Here is a 16,910-nt window from a genome sequence, read left to right as displayed (position 1 = left end):
ATTCATCTCTGGTGTACATAAAAAACATACAGAGGTACACTAATGCTTAAGTGTTTATTCACAATTAAAAGCGCAAGTGATTTTACTGTGATTAGCACGGTAAAATCACTGTACACTTCCGTGAATCAGAACGATCGCGGTCAACTTTGTTAAGCACTGTACCACGATCGCTCCAGAATCGTGGCAAAATGCTGTAGGTAACACGTTTTGCGATTGGTGCTAATCCCCCACGATCTGCGCCAATCGCGGCAGTGAGATCACTGCCATAAGGTTAGAATAGCACTAGCCCTTTAAAAGCGCTAACGCTTTGATGAATAGTGGGAATAGCCCGCTAATCGCTGTAGTGACACCGGGCCCTTAAATTTTGAATGTCCCAACAACGCACACTTCTCGCCATATCCGAGGTAGCGGTAATCCCCGTCCGCATACCGCTTGCTCTAATTTTTATGAATTGACATTTTGTCACATTTCCGCATAGAATCGCCGCACAATGCGGGGATTTATCGCTCTGCTCGGGAAAATCCGCTTCGCATCCGGAAACAGCCTTTATGAATACACATTTTTCTATGTGGTCGATAAAGTGAGCTGTTTTTAGCATTTCCGCATGCGGGAATGCTTTATGAATCGAGGCCATTGTCTGTTTAATAAGATTCACTTGAACCCCATATCAGCTGGGTTCCGGTGCATAGATCTGCCTCCTTTGCAGAATATGGCCTTGGCATTTTCTATATCAGCTATAGAAAAGGTAGAGGCCTTTTTGTGCAAAGTAGCAGGGCTACACACTGGAACCCGGCTGGTATGGGGCTCTGGTGATTCTTATTATACAGTCGACATAATGGGGCGTTCACGTTGACAAAGACAGGCCAGGATGGCTGACAAGGTAAAGTGTCAGCTTCCTGGCCAGGAGCTTAAAATTACTAAGCATTGGCAGTGACGAGATGCCTTGTATCTTACATACTTTCAATCAACAAGATTGTTATATGCAAAGGAGAGGAGTCGGAGTTGGAGGAATCCTAAACTGAGGTGTTGGAGGATTTTTGTATCGCTCTACAGCCCTGCAGGAAATTAGGGACAGTTGGCAGCTGTGCAGGTCACGTCACTAGATCTACACGTGACAGCTTACCTAAAAAACTTGTCAGACCAGCCGGACAGATGGGTAGGGTGTTCCCGGGCCTCGGGCAAGCCAGCAACTTCCTGGCAGAGCTCACTGTGTCAGCCACAAGCTAATAACATCAGCCAGCCCCATCTGTGTGTCCTGAGTAGTTAGCTTTATATTGTGTGAGTTATAAGAACAGACTTCTGTCTCACTAGGAAGCCTGGGAGCTGCCAAGCAAAATAATTTAAAGTTACAGACAGTTGTTATTGTTTAAATTCAGCATTGCAGGATCTCAGCAAGGCTCAGCTAAACTTATGTCTGGGAGTCTCCTGAATCCTCCCAGGTTCCTCTACAACATGATCCCCCATCCCCATTGATTGAATGACGGGAGATACCAGGTAGTTAACTGAGTGGCGTCACATTGTGGGGTTTAATAACTATACCTTATGACGTTTTGCATCACATACTCTGTTTCGTTTATGTGGGAATCCTTGAGGCCTCTTGCACACTGGCGTCGCACCGCAGGACTCTTTCCTGCCGCTTCCTCGCTGCAAGGGCAGTTCACGCAGTGCGCTGGAAGTATTCAAATCACTGCAGCGCTGACGCTAAAGTCTGCAGTGCGTTACTGCATGATCCGTGCTTACCACATGGATTATGCAGTAATGCAAGTCAATGGGCGACACAGGCAGTGTGCACGATGGGAGCACGGTGCCATACTGTGCGGACCGAGGGGGATCCCAGTGATGTACTTCCTGCCCAGCACTAACCAGGCGGTGGATCTATGCATATGAACCTATCGCCGCACCGTTGCGCATCACATTGCACAAATCCAGTATAAAACCGGCCTCAGTGTTGGAGAATATGTCAGTGTTATATAAATACATAATAATAATATGGTAGGACATTAGACTATGACTATTGTAGGGATTAGATTGTGAGCTCCTCTGAGGACAGTCAGTGACATGACTATGTACTCTGTAAAGTGCTGCAGCAGATGTCAGTGCTATATAAATACATAATAATAATATGGTAGGACATTAGACTATGACTATGGTAGGATTAGAGTGTGAGCTCCTCTAAGGACAGTCAGTGACATGACTATGTACTCTGTAATGTGCTGCAGAAGATGTCAGTGCTATATAAATACATAATAATAATATGGTAGGACATTAGACTATGACTATGGTAGGATTAGATTGTGAGCTCCTCTGAGGGAAGTCAGTGACATGACTATGTACTCTGTAAAGTGCTGCAGCAGATGTCAGTGCTATATAAATACATAATAATAATATGGTAGGACATTAGACTATGACTATGGTAGGATTAGATTGTGAGCTCCTCTGAGTACAGTCAGTGACATGACTATGTACTCTGTAATGTGCTGCAGAAGCTGTCAGTGCTTTATAAATGCACAATAATAATATGGTAGGACATTAGACTATGACTATGGTAGAATTAGATTGTGAGCTTCTCTGAGGGCAGTCAGTGACATGACTATGTACTCTGTAAAGTGCTGCAGGAGATGTCAGTGCTATATAAATACATAATAATAATATGGTAGGACATTAGACTATGACTATGGTAGGATTAGAGTGTGAGCTCCTCTGAAGACAGTCAGTGACATCGCTATGTACTCTGTAATGTGCTACAGAAGATGTCAGTGCTATATAAATACATAATAATAATAATATGGTAGGACATTGGACTATGACTATGGTAGGATTAGACTGTGAGCTTCTCTGAGGACAGCCAGTGACATGACTATGTACTCTGTACAGTGCTGCAGAAGATATCAGCATGATAAAAAATATACCTAATAAAACTTGTGGCTTTTTCTGTATGAAACGTGGTGAAATAGAAAGGGAAGTGGAGGGGCAGAGACAATCCTATACAAACAAGGTAGATTATTATTAGCTGATCATGAAAGATAGAGAAAAGAGAAGAGGAAGAAACATTATATAAAGGAAAGAGGGAAGGAACGGGCGTTATTATTCAGATGATGTTGAGATGTTTATCTGGTTAAATAATACATTGTGAAATAAGAAATTGGGAAGGAATATACTGTAGGTACATTGTTTTCTTTTTATAAGACTACGGGCTCATTTCCACTATAGCGAATCTGCATGCGGATTTGCATAGGCAATACAAGTGGATGGGATTGTTTCCACTTGTGCATCGTGCGGGTGCGTTTTGGTGTGCGGGGTAATCTGCATGGCAGAGCCGTCAGATTTCGCGTGCAGCTGGAATGCGGGCGAATCGCCCGCAATGCTTTTAATAGGGAAATTGCATGCGGCTTTGTCATGCGGTTTCCCCCGCGATTTTGCGTGCGATTTCGCATGTAATGCTATGGCAATTTACACAGGCAGTGACATGGTTAAATTCGCCTGCTTCTTAGCCATGCGAAATCGCATGCGGAATCGCGGGAAAAATAGCATGCGGAAACGCATCCGCATGCGATTTCGTCCGCGGTGGAATCCAGGCGATTCCGCACCGCAACAGTGGAAACGAGCCCTAGATTGTACTTGTCTGCCTGTTGTGCCTGCCTGTTGTGCCTGCCTGTTGTGTTTGTTTATTGTGTCTTTGTGTCTGCCTGTTTTGTCTGTCTGTTGTGCCTGCCTGTTGTGCCTGCCTGTTGTGTCTGCCTGTTGTACCTGCCTGTTGTGTCTGTCTGTTGTTTCTGCCTGTTTATTGTGTCTGCCTGTTTTGTCTGTCTGTTGTGCCTGCCTGTTGTGCCTGCCTGTTGTACCTGCCTGTTGTTTCTGCCTGATGTGTCTGTTTATTGTGTCTGCCTGTTTTGTCTGTCTGTTAGGCCTGCCTGTTGTGTCTGCCTGTTGTACCTGCCTGTTGTGTCTGTCTGTTGTTTCTGCCTGATGTGTCTGTTTATTGTGTCTGCCTGTTTTGTCTGTCTGTTAGGCCTGCCTGTTGTGTCTGCCTGTTTTGTCTGTCTGTTGTGCCTGCCTGTTGTGTCTGCCTGTTGTACCTGCCTGTTGTGTCTGTCTGTTGTTTCTGCCTGTTTATTGTGTCTGCCTGTTTTGTCTGTCTGTTGTGCCTGCCTGTTGTGCCTGCCTGTTGTTTCTGCCTGATGTGTCTGTTTATTGTGTCTGCCTGTTTTGTCTGTCTGTTGGGCCTGCCTGTTGTACCTGCCTGTTGTGTCTGTCTGTTGTTTCTGCCTGATGTGTCTGTTTATTGTGTCTGCCTGTTTTGTCTGTCTGTTAGGCCTGCCTGTTGTGTCTGCCTGTTGTGTCTGCCTGTTGTACCTGCCTGTTGTACCTGCCTGTTGTACCTGCCTGTTGTTTCTGCCTGTTGTTTCTGCCTGTTGTGTCTGCCTGTTTTGTCTGTCTGTTGGGCCTGCCTATTGTGTCTGTTTGTTGCGTCTGTCTGTTGTGTCTTTCTGTTGTGTCTGCCTGTTGTGTCTGTTTATTGTGTCTGCCTGTTTTGTCTGTCTGTTGTGTCTGCCTGTTGTGTCTGTTTGTTGTGTCTGCCTGTTGTGTCGGTTTGTTGTGTCTTTCTGTTGTGTCTGTAGGCCCATACACACGGCATTCATTGGTCCGTAGTTGTGAGGCAGCGACAAACAGACAAGAGGCAACAGCATTTTTATGGCAGCGACAATTTGAGTTTTGCGACAGTTGTGCACACGAGACAACAGAAAGAGCGAAGAAACGACGGAAGCCGTCTGCCACAGACTACGTATAGTAGTAGTACTATGGTAGCGACTCCACCGTCTGTAGAAGACTTTCGTATACAAATGACAGGACACCAACAGACTAAGCGACGGTTCATGCGACAAAGGTCACAAGAGATTCACCAGTTGAATCGCTCAGACAAGATTTTGTCTGCAGACTGTCTTTGTCACTTAGCGTATACACACGTGCGAACTGTCTCACGAACTGTCACGCGACACGTGTCTGTACAGACATTTGTACGCCGTATGTATGGGCCTTATCTGTTGTGTGTGTCTGTTGTGCCTGCCTGTTGTGTCTGTCTGTTGTTGTTTGCCTGTTGTTTCTGTCTGTTGTGTAGATCTTGTAATACTTTCAGAATCACGTGCCGGCAGTAGGATCTTCTTCCCGTTGGCCCTAGATTCACTGAACTTGTAGCACAATAGATGAATGAATCATGCACTTTCTGTGGTTTTTCTGCTTGCATAGCAACTTCACTCTTTGTTGTTCAGTTGCTGTTCAGTATTGTCCACCTCTTTGCGACCACATGGACCGCAGCACTCCAGGCCTCTCTATAATCTACTGCCTCTTGAAGCTTGTCCTAGCTCATGTTTGTTGCTGCCATAATACTATCTAGTAAAATTCAGACATTCAGATATACTGCGCCAACCGCATAAAGAGTCCAGTATCAGCAACTGATAGTGGGTTCGCACGTAGATAAGGTTCCACGATAAAATACAGTCTATGAAGATACCAGTGCACACTCCATAGTGATCAATATCTGAAAAAGAAAGCACAAAGCTCCCACAGCGTAATACTGCAACTGATAAAAGGTCAGCAGCGCACAGTGACCATAACATCAGAATCCTCAATCAATCAGACAGGGGCTCACCGGATAGTTGCCACCTCATACACCACCTAGATCTAGCGCTTAGGCTGTCATCCAGCCAATAAGGATAACCCAGGAACGATTCCTCCGATAAAAGTTTATTCCAGCAAGCATCCACAAGGATCCATAAAAGTTAAGGTACACAGCACATTAGATCTCCGGGGCAGTGTAAGTTTAAACACCGCAGCGTCCTGCCAGTGAACTTTCACAGGAGCATACAAGCTACACGAGCGCTCTATTCCTCAAATGTAATGACGTCAACGCACACTGGCTCCACTGGGCACCTTACCTTTTACGCCTGAACGATTTTAGGAAAAAGTAGAATTGAGCGATTTCTGTCTGAAATTGCGATTTCGATTTGATTCACGATTTCCTTCTAATCAAGCTTTGTTTCATCTATTTGCCTGTTTGTATCCCCTCTGTCCCCGTCTCTCTTTGTGCCCCCTTTGCCTCTTTATGCCTCCTCTGGGTCTTTCTCTTGCCCCCTTTGTGTCTCTGTGCCCGCTCTGTTTCTCTCTGTTTCTCTCTGTCTCTCCTGTGTCTCTCTCTGTTCCCGCTCTTTCTCTGTGCCCACTCTGTGTATCTCTGTGCCCACTCTGTCTCGCAAGCTGCATCAGTTCTGGACATAGCTTCCAGCAGGAGTCCAGCGATGCCCATCTATCCACTTCGCCTCCTGCAGGCTCTAATGCACGGAATACTTCCTGTATGTCATGTGACATAGAGGAACCTGGAGTTCTGCGAAGCACAAGAGCCCACAGATGGCAATAGAGGACGGACAGCGTTTCGACTCGTGCGGAGGTTATGTCCAACGCTGCGGGCTGCACACGCTGGGAATTCGGGGAAGTTTGAAGCCACTTCTTCAAACTTCCCCATGTGGAAATGACGTGATCGCGATAATTGCCGCTTTGGCGATTTCAAAAATTGTGATCTTGGTGATCGCGATTTCAGTTTATCTTTTAGGCCTAGTACCTTTTATGGATCCGGTGAGCCCTTGCCTGATTGATTGAGGATTCTGATGTTATTGTCACTGTGCGCTGCTGACCTTTTATCAGTTACAGTATCACACTATGGGGGCTTTGTGCTTTCTTTTCAGATATTGATCACTTTGGAGTGCGCACTGGTATCTTTACAGACCATAATACTATCTAGCCAGGCCCGCTTCTAAAGGTGGGTGATGCAATGCATTGCCTGAGTCGCAGGGGTGGGAGGCTGGTGGGGTTACGCATGCACAGCGCTATATGTTAACTCATCTTGACGGGATCCATGCAGTTCCTGGTCTCTTGGTACTATGTTCTAGATGGCATGGTTCTGTTCCAGTGCTGGAACAAGCGCATCCAGACTGGGCATGTGCGAGTGGGGTTTGCACATGCCCAGTTGAACAAAGCCTCCTGTGCATGACTTTTTTCCTTCATGCGTGAGCGCTTCATCCTACTGGGCATGAATACACCTTACTTGTGCATGCCCAGTGCAGATGCGCTTGCCTACAGTGGCGAGTGCAACTGTAAAATAACCATTACACTGGTGTGAGGCAAGTAGGCATAGAGGGACCCTACGCTGGAACAGTTGGATGTAGGTGGATTCAAGGCTATGGAGTCGGTACAAAAACCATCCGACTCCAACTCTGACTACTCAGTTTATGAAACCATCGACTCTGACTCCAGGAGTCCAAAATGGCTCTGACTCCTCAACTTCAATTCCTTAGTATAATACTTACTAGGGATGTGGATTTGGTACAAAAATCATCCGACTCTGACTCAGACTCCTCAGTTTATGAAAGCACTAACTCCATCTCCGACTCCAGGTACCCAAAATTGCTCCGACTCCAACTCCACAGCCCTGGGTGGATCTGGGAAGCCTCTGGTCCATCGAGACACTTCCTGCTACTGATGTATCTTTTTTACATTTTTGCTTCAGGTGTGTCTTAATGAATAACTGTAAGGTTTAGCAGACAGTCAGTATTTTTGCTATGCTGCTTCTGTTGCCCTTGAGCATGTTTCCTGATGGCATTGTGTTTGGTTGCAGAGTACTGACATCACCAGCACAGCCGGCTATGACTGCCTTCTCCAGCACATGAACGATGGCCGGAAGAACTGTAAAGAATTTGAGGACTTCCTTAAAGAAAGGTTTGTGAGTAACACTATTTCAATGGGTAAGAATACACTTAACCAAAGGTGCCAATCAAAGAATAAAATACGCTTGAAACTGTATAAAAAGGGAGGTAGTGGTGGACTTAACTCCCCAAAGAAGACCCGACTTTGTTGCATTTGAGGCAAAATTTGGCTTTGACTACTCCACAGTGCAACGCGTTTTGCAGGTATAACCCGCATCATCAGGCAAAATAGGGAGTAACTGGAACAAGTGTAGTTCAAACTAAAGGCTTGGTTTGGACTACACTCATTCCAGTCACTCCCTATTTTGCCCAATGACGCAGAGTAATACCTGCGAAACGTAAGTCCACCCCTTTTTAAACTGTTTTAGTGTATTTTATCTCTGATTGGTGCTTCATATTAAGTGTTTCTTATGCAATGTTTGAGTCCACCCTTGGTGGAGGGGCCTCCTTTTTCCCTATCTACAGAGAGCGTCTTCCTCACCTGAGTGGGGTCAGGCGTAATCTCCCCACCTGTTTAATCAGTGGTTGTCTTAGCGGTAACCCTTGTCTGTGAGTATCATTTTACGTACAACATTATTTATCATTATTCTAACCTACTGCGCTACTGGCGGCTCTCGGTGTTCCATTTTTGTATCTTCTGCAAATGCTATGTCAATGCTTAGTGTAACTGAGATGGGGAATGAAAAAGAAACGATACATACCTTCCTCCAGCCCCCTCCAGGGTTATTGCTCCCTCGCGGTCCTCCGCCTCCTCGTTGCTCCACAACTTGCCACGGTAAGTTGTCCAGTAGGGGCCAGTTGGTGCAGAGCAGGCGCAGAACGTTCCCAGCGATTCGGTGCTAATGCGCAGTTGGCCCTGGACCGGAGGACTTTCTGGGTCCAGTTGCAGAAGAACAAGGAGGCGGAGGAGGATGGCGAGGGAGCAATAACCCTGGAGGGGGCTGGAGGAAGCCCCAGGTATGCATAGTTTCTTTTTCATTCCCCATTTCAGGTTCTCTTTAAACTACGAGGGTCCTGGCAGAGTTGCCTTACCTGGCTGGTGGTGTAACTATGTGCTTTCCAGGGTGTGGGAGTGACTGTTGCCACTGGTTGGCCTCACCCTGTCTTGTAGGTGGAAGTCCGCTGGGCACTCACAGGATTGTTATGTGATAACGATGATTCTGGTGCCAGCAGATAATTATCCGTGTGGGCTGGCTGCTTTCCATTGGGCAACATCGGAAGAGACTTGGATGTCATATCGTCATTTACAAACCGCAAACATGTTGATAGTACATGGCAAGCCTAACATCTGACTGGTTCAGCATTTCCTACAAAGCAAGAAAAACATGAAGTCCATTGATTTGTTGTCTCTTATTAGGGCACCAACATGTAACGCAGCACAATACATGGGTGGAGGGGGCTGATGACAAACCTGCACACGGCAAGTAGAAACTATGGCACAGGAAGCGAAGAGAACCTGCCTAATCAGGCTTACAATATAGGAGTTGGTGGAATCCGAAGCCGGTACTAACACTAGGCGCTTACTTTTAAAAACGGGGCAGGGTAAAGCCGAAAGACGGCTCACCCTGCGCCTGCTGAAAATCTGGGGTGGTGTTAGTGCTATCCCCCCTCCAAGTTGTAGCAACTCGGAAGAGGGGGGCATGTTATTCGGGGACCAGCTATTGCCGGTGGCCGAACTGCCTTGTTTTTTGCTAATTTGAGCCCTGGCAAATGCAGGCGCCCAAAATAGTCACGAGCACCGCTGCAGCCTTAATTCACATTACGGGCTGTGGTGGAGGCCAAATCATTGGCACAGCTCTGCACTGAAATTAGCTGTGTCGCACTAGACTATTCTCAACCAAACACAGCTGTTTTCATGTGCGTGACAATACCCCTTGCGACCCCTGCCATTCGGGGGGCGGTGCTTAGGGGGGCAGCTCCTGGTTAGATGCAGAGTGCGCCAGTGGAGCGATACATTACCAGTGCGAGTGACACGCCCTCCTCACTCCTCCCTTTTAGTTGATTCCCAGGCCCCCCAGCCCAAGTTACTAGAATAGGATTGCCTCTGTGCCAGGGCCGGTTCTCTCATGAAGCAAGGGGAAACACTTGCATCAGGCACAGAGATTACACAGGCAGTATGTTTGTACTGTGTTTACACTAACAGCATGCAGTCAGAGTAGGAGGAGAAGCAAGAGGAGAGCGAGGTGAAAAGGTCATCATTGGGGAAAAGCAGCTTGTTGTGCTGTGTGAGGAGTCTGACAGTGAGTGAGGAGGGGGAGGCAGGAGAGCAGCATTGGGGAAAAGCAGCTTGTTGTGCTGTGTGAGGAGTCTGACAGTGAGTGAGGAGGGGGGAGGCAGGAGAGCATCATTGGGGAAAAGCAGCTTATTGTGCAGTGTGAGGAGTCTGACAGTGAGTGAGGAGGTGGGAGGCAGGAGAGCAGCATTGGGGAAAAGCAGCTTATTGTGTTGTGTGAGGAGTCTGACAGTGAGTGAGGAGGGGGGAGGCAGGAGAGCATGATTGGGGAAAAGCAGTTTATTGTGCAGTGTGAGGAGTCTGACAGTGAGTGAGGAGGTGGGAGGCAGGAGAGCAGCATTGGGGAAAAGCAGCTTATTGTGCAGTGTGAGGAGTCTGACAGTGAGTGAGGAGGTGGGAGGCAGGAGAGCATCATTGGGGAAAGGCAGCTTATTGTGTTGTGTGAGGAGTCTGACAGTGAGTGAGGAGGTGGGAGGCAGGAGAGCAGCATTGGGGAAAAGCAGCTTGTTGTGCTGTGTGAGGAGTCTGACAGTGAGTGAGGAGGGGGGAGCCAGGAGAGCAGCATTGGGGGAAAGCAGCTTGTTGTGCTGTGTGAGGAGTCTGACAGTGAGTGAGGAGGGGGAGGCAGGAGAGCAGCATTGGGGAAAAGCAGCTTATTGTGTTGTGTGAGGAGTCTGACAGTGAGTGAGGAGGGGAGAGGCAGGAGAGCATCATTGGGGAAAAGCAGCTTGTTGTGCTGTGTGAGGAGTCTGACAGTGAGTGAGGAGGGGGGAGGCAGGAGAGCATCATTGGGGAAAAGCAGCTTGTTGTGTGGTGTGAGGAGTCTGACAGTGAGTGAGGAGGGGGAGGCAGGAGAGTATCATTGGGGAAAAGCAGCTTGTTGTGCTGTGTGAGGAGTCTGACAGTGAGTGAGGAGGGGGGAGGCAGGAGAGCATCATTGGGGAAAAGCAGCTTGTTGTGCTGTGTGAGGAGTCTGACAGTGAGTGAGGAGGGGGGAGGCAGGAGAGCATCATTGGGGAAAAGCAGCTTGTTGTGCTGTGTGAGGAGTCTGGCAGTGAGAGAGGAGGGGGGAGGCAGGAGAGTATCATTGGTGGAAAGCAGCTTGCTGTGCTGTGTGAGGAGTCTGACAGTGAGTGAGGAGGGGGGAGGCAGGAGAGCATCATTGGGGAAAAGCAGCTTGTTGTGCTGTGTGAGGAGTCTGACAGTGAGTGAGGAGGGGGGAGGCAGGAGAGCAGCAGTGTTTCATCTGACTTGCACAGCAGAAGGGAGGAGGTGGCACTACTGTCCTGACTGAGGAGGAATGGAGTGGCTAAGGGTGAGCAGTGTGTTTGTCACAGACTCTTGTCTATTATGTTATGTTGAGCTGCAGCATGTCACGTGAGAACATTAAATGAAGCAGAGTAAATTGTGAGGTGCTGTGCGAACATTCCAAATCGGAGGGGGCGCATCCTCACAAGTTTGCCTCAGGCAGCAAAAAGTCTAGAACCAGCCCTGCTCTGTGCCCCTTTGCCCCCTCAACCCCACCCCATAGAATTAGGTGGCCTTTGTGACCTCAGGATACCAGAGTAGTGCAGGAGGGGGTATATATTACCTGCATGCAGGGCGGGTCACACCCACTCTCCTCTCCTCACCTCACAGCCCGGTATGCAGCCGCAGAGTTCTGCTCCAGTCCCCGGTGTTCCTGCAGGTCACGTGACAGAACTTCTGGAAGCCGTACAGAGCTATGCGGCTGTGCAATGGGCTGTGCTCTGAAGAGAGGATCTGACCCAGGGATGGTAACAGGTAACATACACTTCTCCCTGCGCTGCTCTGCATATTCAGGATGAAAGAGTGAAGTGGGCCCCCGCAATGTCTTGGGTTGCCTGGGCTATTGCAAAGCACCATGAGCAGTGCAGAGATCTGCAGAGAGAAGCAGCAGATGAGGAGTGATGGGAGGAGCCAGTTTAGAGATTTGCAGAGAGGAGCAGCAGATGAGGAGTAGTGGGAGGAGCGAGTGAAGAGGTCTGCAGAGAGTAGCAGCCAATGAGGAGTGGTAGGAGGAGCCAGTGTAGAGATTTTCAGATGAGTAGTGGTGGGAGGAGCCAGTATAGAGATTTGCAGAGAGAAGCAGCAGATGAGGAGTGTTAGGAGGAGCCAGTGTAGAGATTTGCAGAGAGGAGCAGGAGATGAGTAGTGGTGGGAGGAGCCAAAGTAGAAATTGCTGAGTGGGGCAGCAGGAGAAGAGTGGTGGGTGGAGCCAGTGTAGAAACTTGCAGAGAAAAGCAGCAGATGAGGAGTGATGGGAGGAGCCGGTGTAGAGATTACAGAGGTGAGCAGTAGATGGGAAGTGGTGGGAGGAGCCAGTGTAGAGATTGCAGAGGGGAGCAGCAATTGCTGAGGGGGCAGCAGGAGAAGAATGGTGGGTGGAGCCAGTGTAGAAACTTGCAGAGAAAAGCAGCAGATGAGGAGTGATGGGAGGAGCCGGTGTAGAGATTACAGAGGTGAGCAGTAGATGGGAAGTGGTGGGAGGAGCCAGTGTAGAGATTGCAGAGGGGAGCAGCAATTGCTGAGGGGGCAGCAGGAGAAGAATGGTGGGTGGAGCCAGTGTAGAAACTTGCAGAGAAAAGCAGCAGATGAGGAGTGATGGGAGGAGCCGGTGTAGAGATTACAGAGGGGAGCAGCAGATGAGAAGTGGTGGGAGGAGCCAGTGTAGAGATTGCAGAGGGGAGCAGCAGATGAGCAGTGGTGGGAGGAGCCTGCTTTGTTGGTGAATATGATATCTGCAACCGACCTGCAAGCCTCTGGACCTGCAACCCGAATTAGAACCCGTTTTTTCCATTGTCTTCTAAAGTAGGCATAGGAAGTAAATGAAAAAAGTGAAGTAAATGAAAGCTATTTCTATACACAAACCAAAGCCAAAGAAAGTGTTTAGTTTTTTTGATACATTTAATTAAATCACTAAAAACGGAGAAGTAACAGTTCTGAAACAAATAGCAGAACAGAGCAGCCACATCCCTGCCCCCTTCTGCTTCAGGCTGTGCAGAGCACAATTAATGTGATATGAGCATCATAATATATAAATGTATAAACATATTTCCCAAGGTGGGTCATTGGGGGGGTGGTGATTTAACCCATTCAGGTTCCGTAGTTTTCACGTGAGAAATGTTCACCTCCCATTCATTAGCCTATAACTTTATCACTACTTATCAAAATGAACTGATCTATATCTTGTTTTTTCCGCCACCAATTAGGCTTTCTTTGGGGGGTACATTTTGCTAAGAGCCACTTTACTGTAAATGCATTTTAACAGGAAGAATAAGAAAAAAAATGGAAAAATTCATTATTTCTCAGTTTTCAGCCATTATAGTTTTAAAATAATACATGCCTCCATAATTAAAACTCACGTATTGTATATGCCCATATGTCCTGGTTATTACACCGTTAAAATTATGTCCCTATCACATTGTATGGCGACAATATTTTATTTGGAAATAAAGGTGCATTTTTTCCATTTTGCATCTATCACTATTTACAAGTTTAAAATAAAAAAAATATAGAAATATTTCATCTTTACATTGATATTTAAAAAGTTTAGACCCTTAGGTAAATATTTACATGTTTTTTTTTTTTTTATTGTAATGGGTTTTTTTTCTATATTAAACATTTTATTTGGGTAGTTTTGGGAGGGTGGGAGGTAAACAATAGATTTATAATGTAAATGTGTGTTAATTCTTTTTGTGTTTTTTTTTCAGGTGTAGTATTACTTTTTGGCCACAAGATGGCGGCCATGAGTTTGTTTACATGACGTCACTCTAAGTGTAGCACGCGCTTAGAGTGACGCATCGTGAATGAGACGCCCAGAAAAAGCACAGCTTCCGAGAGAAGCTGTCGCTTTTTCAGCTGGGGAGAGGAATCAGTGATCGGGCTCCATAGCCCGATACACTGATTGCCTGGCTAACGAACCGCAGGCCGGGAGCGCGTGTGCACACGCACGATCGGCCGCGGGGGCGTGCGGTAGCGCGCATGGTTCCTGGACGTAGAAACTACGTCCAGGAACCAAAATAGGTTAAGTATTAATTACCTTCAGGGAGCCACTCCCTAGTTCCTCCGCTAAATGTGCAGCTCCATCTTATGGAAGTGCAGCTCATATCTGCGGCGGTGCAAGTGTCGCCCTGGCCACCGCAGTGCACCATGGGAGGTGTAGTACATTAAAGGATACCCGAGGTGGCATGTGACATGATGAGATAGACATGTGTATGTACAGTGCCTAGCACACAAATAACTAGGCTGTGTTCCTTTTTTTTCTTTCTCTGCCTGAAAGAGTTAAATATCAGGTATGTAAGTGGCTGATTCAGTTCTGACTCAGACAGGAAGTGACTACAGTGTGACCCTCACTGATAAGAAATTCTAACTATAAGGGCTGGTGCACACCGAGCGGGTTTTGATGCGTTTCAAAAACCGCTAGCGTTTTGCGTATCTGCTAGTGGTTTTTGGTGTGCACCAGGCCTAAAACACTTTCCTAGCGGAAAATAGCTTCTGAGAGCAGGAAAGAGATAAAAAGGGTCAATAGTTAATAGATTTTAGCTCTGGCATACTTCAATGAATGTGTCATTGAGCAAAAACAATAAAACAGTTAAAACTTAAAAAAGTAGATTTAAACATAAAATAAAAATGTGTAATATCTTAAAAAGTCATTTTTAGGAGAAGAAAGGTAGATACAATCATTTATATCATTTGTTTACTTTTGCTTCGGGTGTCCTTTAAATGAGCATTATGAATGTAAAAAAATGTAAAATTTAAAATATGTACCAACAAATAAAAAGTATGTTTTTTTTTCCAGAGTAAAATGATCCATAAATTACTTTTCTCCTATGTTGCTGTCGCTTACAGTAGGTAGTAGAAATCACAGAAGCGACAGGTTTTGGACTAGTCCATCTGTTCATGGGGGGATTCTCATGGATTTATTTATTTTCAAAAGCACTTAGTGAATGGCAGTTGCTCTGTCCAACTGCCATAGAACTGTGTAGCGAGCAGGGAAGCTGGCCAGCATCATTGTTTAAATCCTATTTAGGGAATATCTTTATAAAAAATAAAAGCCTTGCCGAGAATCCCCCATGAAGAGATGGACTAGTCCAAAACCTATCGCTTCTGTCAGATTTCTAGTACCTCTACTACCTACTGTAAGTGACAGCAACATAGGAGAAAAGTCATTTATGGCTCATTTTACTCTGGAAAAAAAACATACTTCTTATTTGTCTATGTTTGCACATATTTTAAATTTTACAAGTTTTCGCCATAGTGCCCCTTTTTAATGTGAGCCCATCTCCTGGCTAGATGTAGTCATATTAACCTTTTGTGGAAAGCCGATATGAAATCCTGCCGCGCACTTGTGGCTGTTCTAGCCTGATGCAGTGTAGGACATACGCCGTCCGCTGTTTCCGCTCCCAATGTGATCGCGTGCACCCGAGAGGGGAGATTCAGCTGTCATATGACAGTTGACCCTCAGTGATCAGGAGCCATCATGCTTGCCGCCTGATCATGTGATCACTATGATCGCTAATTTTAGCACTTCTATGTAGTATGAGAGCTCAAGATTGCGTGTGTGTGTGTGTGTGTGTGTGTGTGTGTGTGTGTGTGTGTGTGTGTGTGTGTGTGTGTGTGTGTGTGTGTGTGTGTGTGTGTGTGTGTGTGTGTGTGTGTGTGTGCGCGCGTGCGCGCACCAATTAGAGCAATTACTTCTGCGAGAAACTTTGGGGTTGATTCACTAAAAGGGTGCTTTAAATGTAATGCGCTGCATGCTACATGTGCTGTTAGCCTCGTAGCGCGCGTATACACAGGAACACATGCTATGCTGTGGTTTTAAGCCTTCTTCCAGCAAATAAGGAGCACTACCCTCCTTCCGCCCTGAGCCCTGCGGGTCCAATCACTATATAGGATGTGATCACCACACTCTGATTAGCCCAATAAGCTGCTTGTTAAGTGACAGGCAGCCTACTGAGCCAATCAGAGGGCTAGCAGCAGCATGGCGTGCGCTCCTGAGTATATGTGCGCTACGCGGGTAATAGTGCGCATAGCGTGCAGCACATTACATTTAAAGCACGCTGTGGAAATGACGCGAGTGAATCAACCTCTTTATTTGTTAAAGGGCAACTGAAATTAGAAGAATATGGAGGCTGCCATATGTATTTCCTTTTAATCAATACCAGTTGCCTGGCAGCCCTGCTGCTCTATTTGGCTACAGTAGTGTCTAAATAACACCAGAAACAATGTAAGTCAGATCTGACAATAATGTCAGAAACACCCGATCTGCTGCATGCTTGTTCAGGGGCTATGGCTAAAAGTATTAGAGGCAGAGGATCAGCAGGACTGCCAGGCAACTCGTATTGCTTAAAGTGAACATCCGGACTAAAAATCAACTCAGCAGCGCTGAAATGGCCTGGTGTTTCTTTAACAGTATCACAGCATCAGAACTTTGTTTCTCTTATCCAAGCCTCATTTTTAGCTGCACAGAAGAAAACTGCCCGGGCTTTTTTCCCCGGATGCTGTGCAAAGCATGATGGGATTTCTGAAGTTATTGCTCTCGTTCTGCTGTTTTGGTGCACATTTTTTTTTTTTACATTTTGAATATGACATTTGAAGCCTAGCGTGTGCAGCTGGGAGGTGTTATCAGGACACAGGACAGTTGGAACTGTGTCTCCTGCTCCTTGTCACCTCCTTTCAACCAAAAAGATGGTTGCCCCCATGACAAAGATGGCAGCCCCCATGAATCACAAACATTTGCCTGTTCTTTTAAAATAGGGTGGGTAAGAGATTATATTACCTATCTATTCTAATTAACATAACTAATGTAACTTTAATGACAGTATGTTGGTTTAGGCTGAAGTTCCCCTTTAAGAGGAAATAAATATGGCAGCCTCCATATCACTCTCACTTCAGTTGTCCTT

General features: G+C 46.5%; 1 protein-coding gene across 2 annotated transcripts in view; it reads left to right on the top strand.

The window, feature by feature from the left end:
• PSTPIP2 (proline-serine-threonine phosphatase interacting protein 2) overlaps positions 1–16,910 on the top strand; it is a 152,639-nt gene that overhangs the window by 63,135 nt on the left and 72,594 nt on the right. Inside the window, exons 1-2 of one of the 2 annotated variants that reach the window (XM_068252279.1) lie at positions 7,496–7,558; positions 7,667–7,767. In XM_068252279.1, the coding sequence (XP_068108380.1) occupies positions 7,715–7,767 (53 nt within the window). In that variant the 5' untranslated portion in view covers positions 7,496–7,558; positions 7,667–7,714. Of the gene's footprint in view, positions 1–7,495; positions 7,559–7,666; positions 7,768–16,910 lie in introns of those variants that run through there. The other variant, XM_068252270.1, reaches the window with a different exon arrangement.

The sequence above is a fragment of the Hyperolius riggenbachi genome, chromosome 1, assembly GCF_040937935.1.
Source record: "Hyperolius riggenbachi isolate aHypRig1 chromosome 1, aHypRig1.pri, whole genome shotgun sequence".
In the NCBI taxonomy this organism is placed as follows: Eukaryota; Metazoa; Chordata; class Amphibia; order Anura; family Hyperoliidae; genus Hyperolius; species Hyperolius riggenbachi.
Note: the sequence above shows the minus strand (reverse complement) of the source record. Positions and strands in the feature narration are given on the sequence as shown.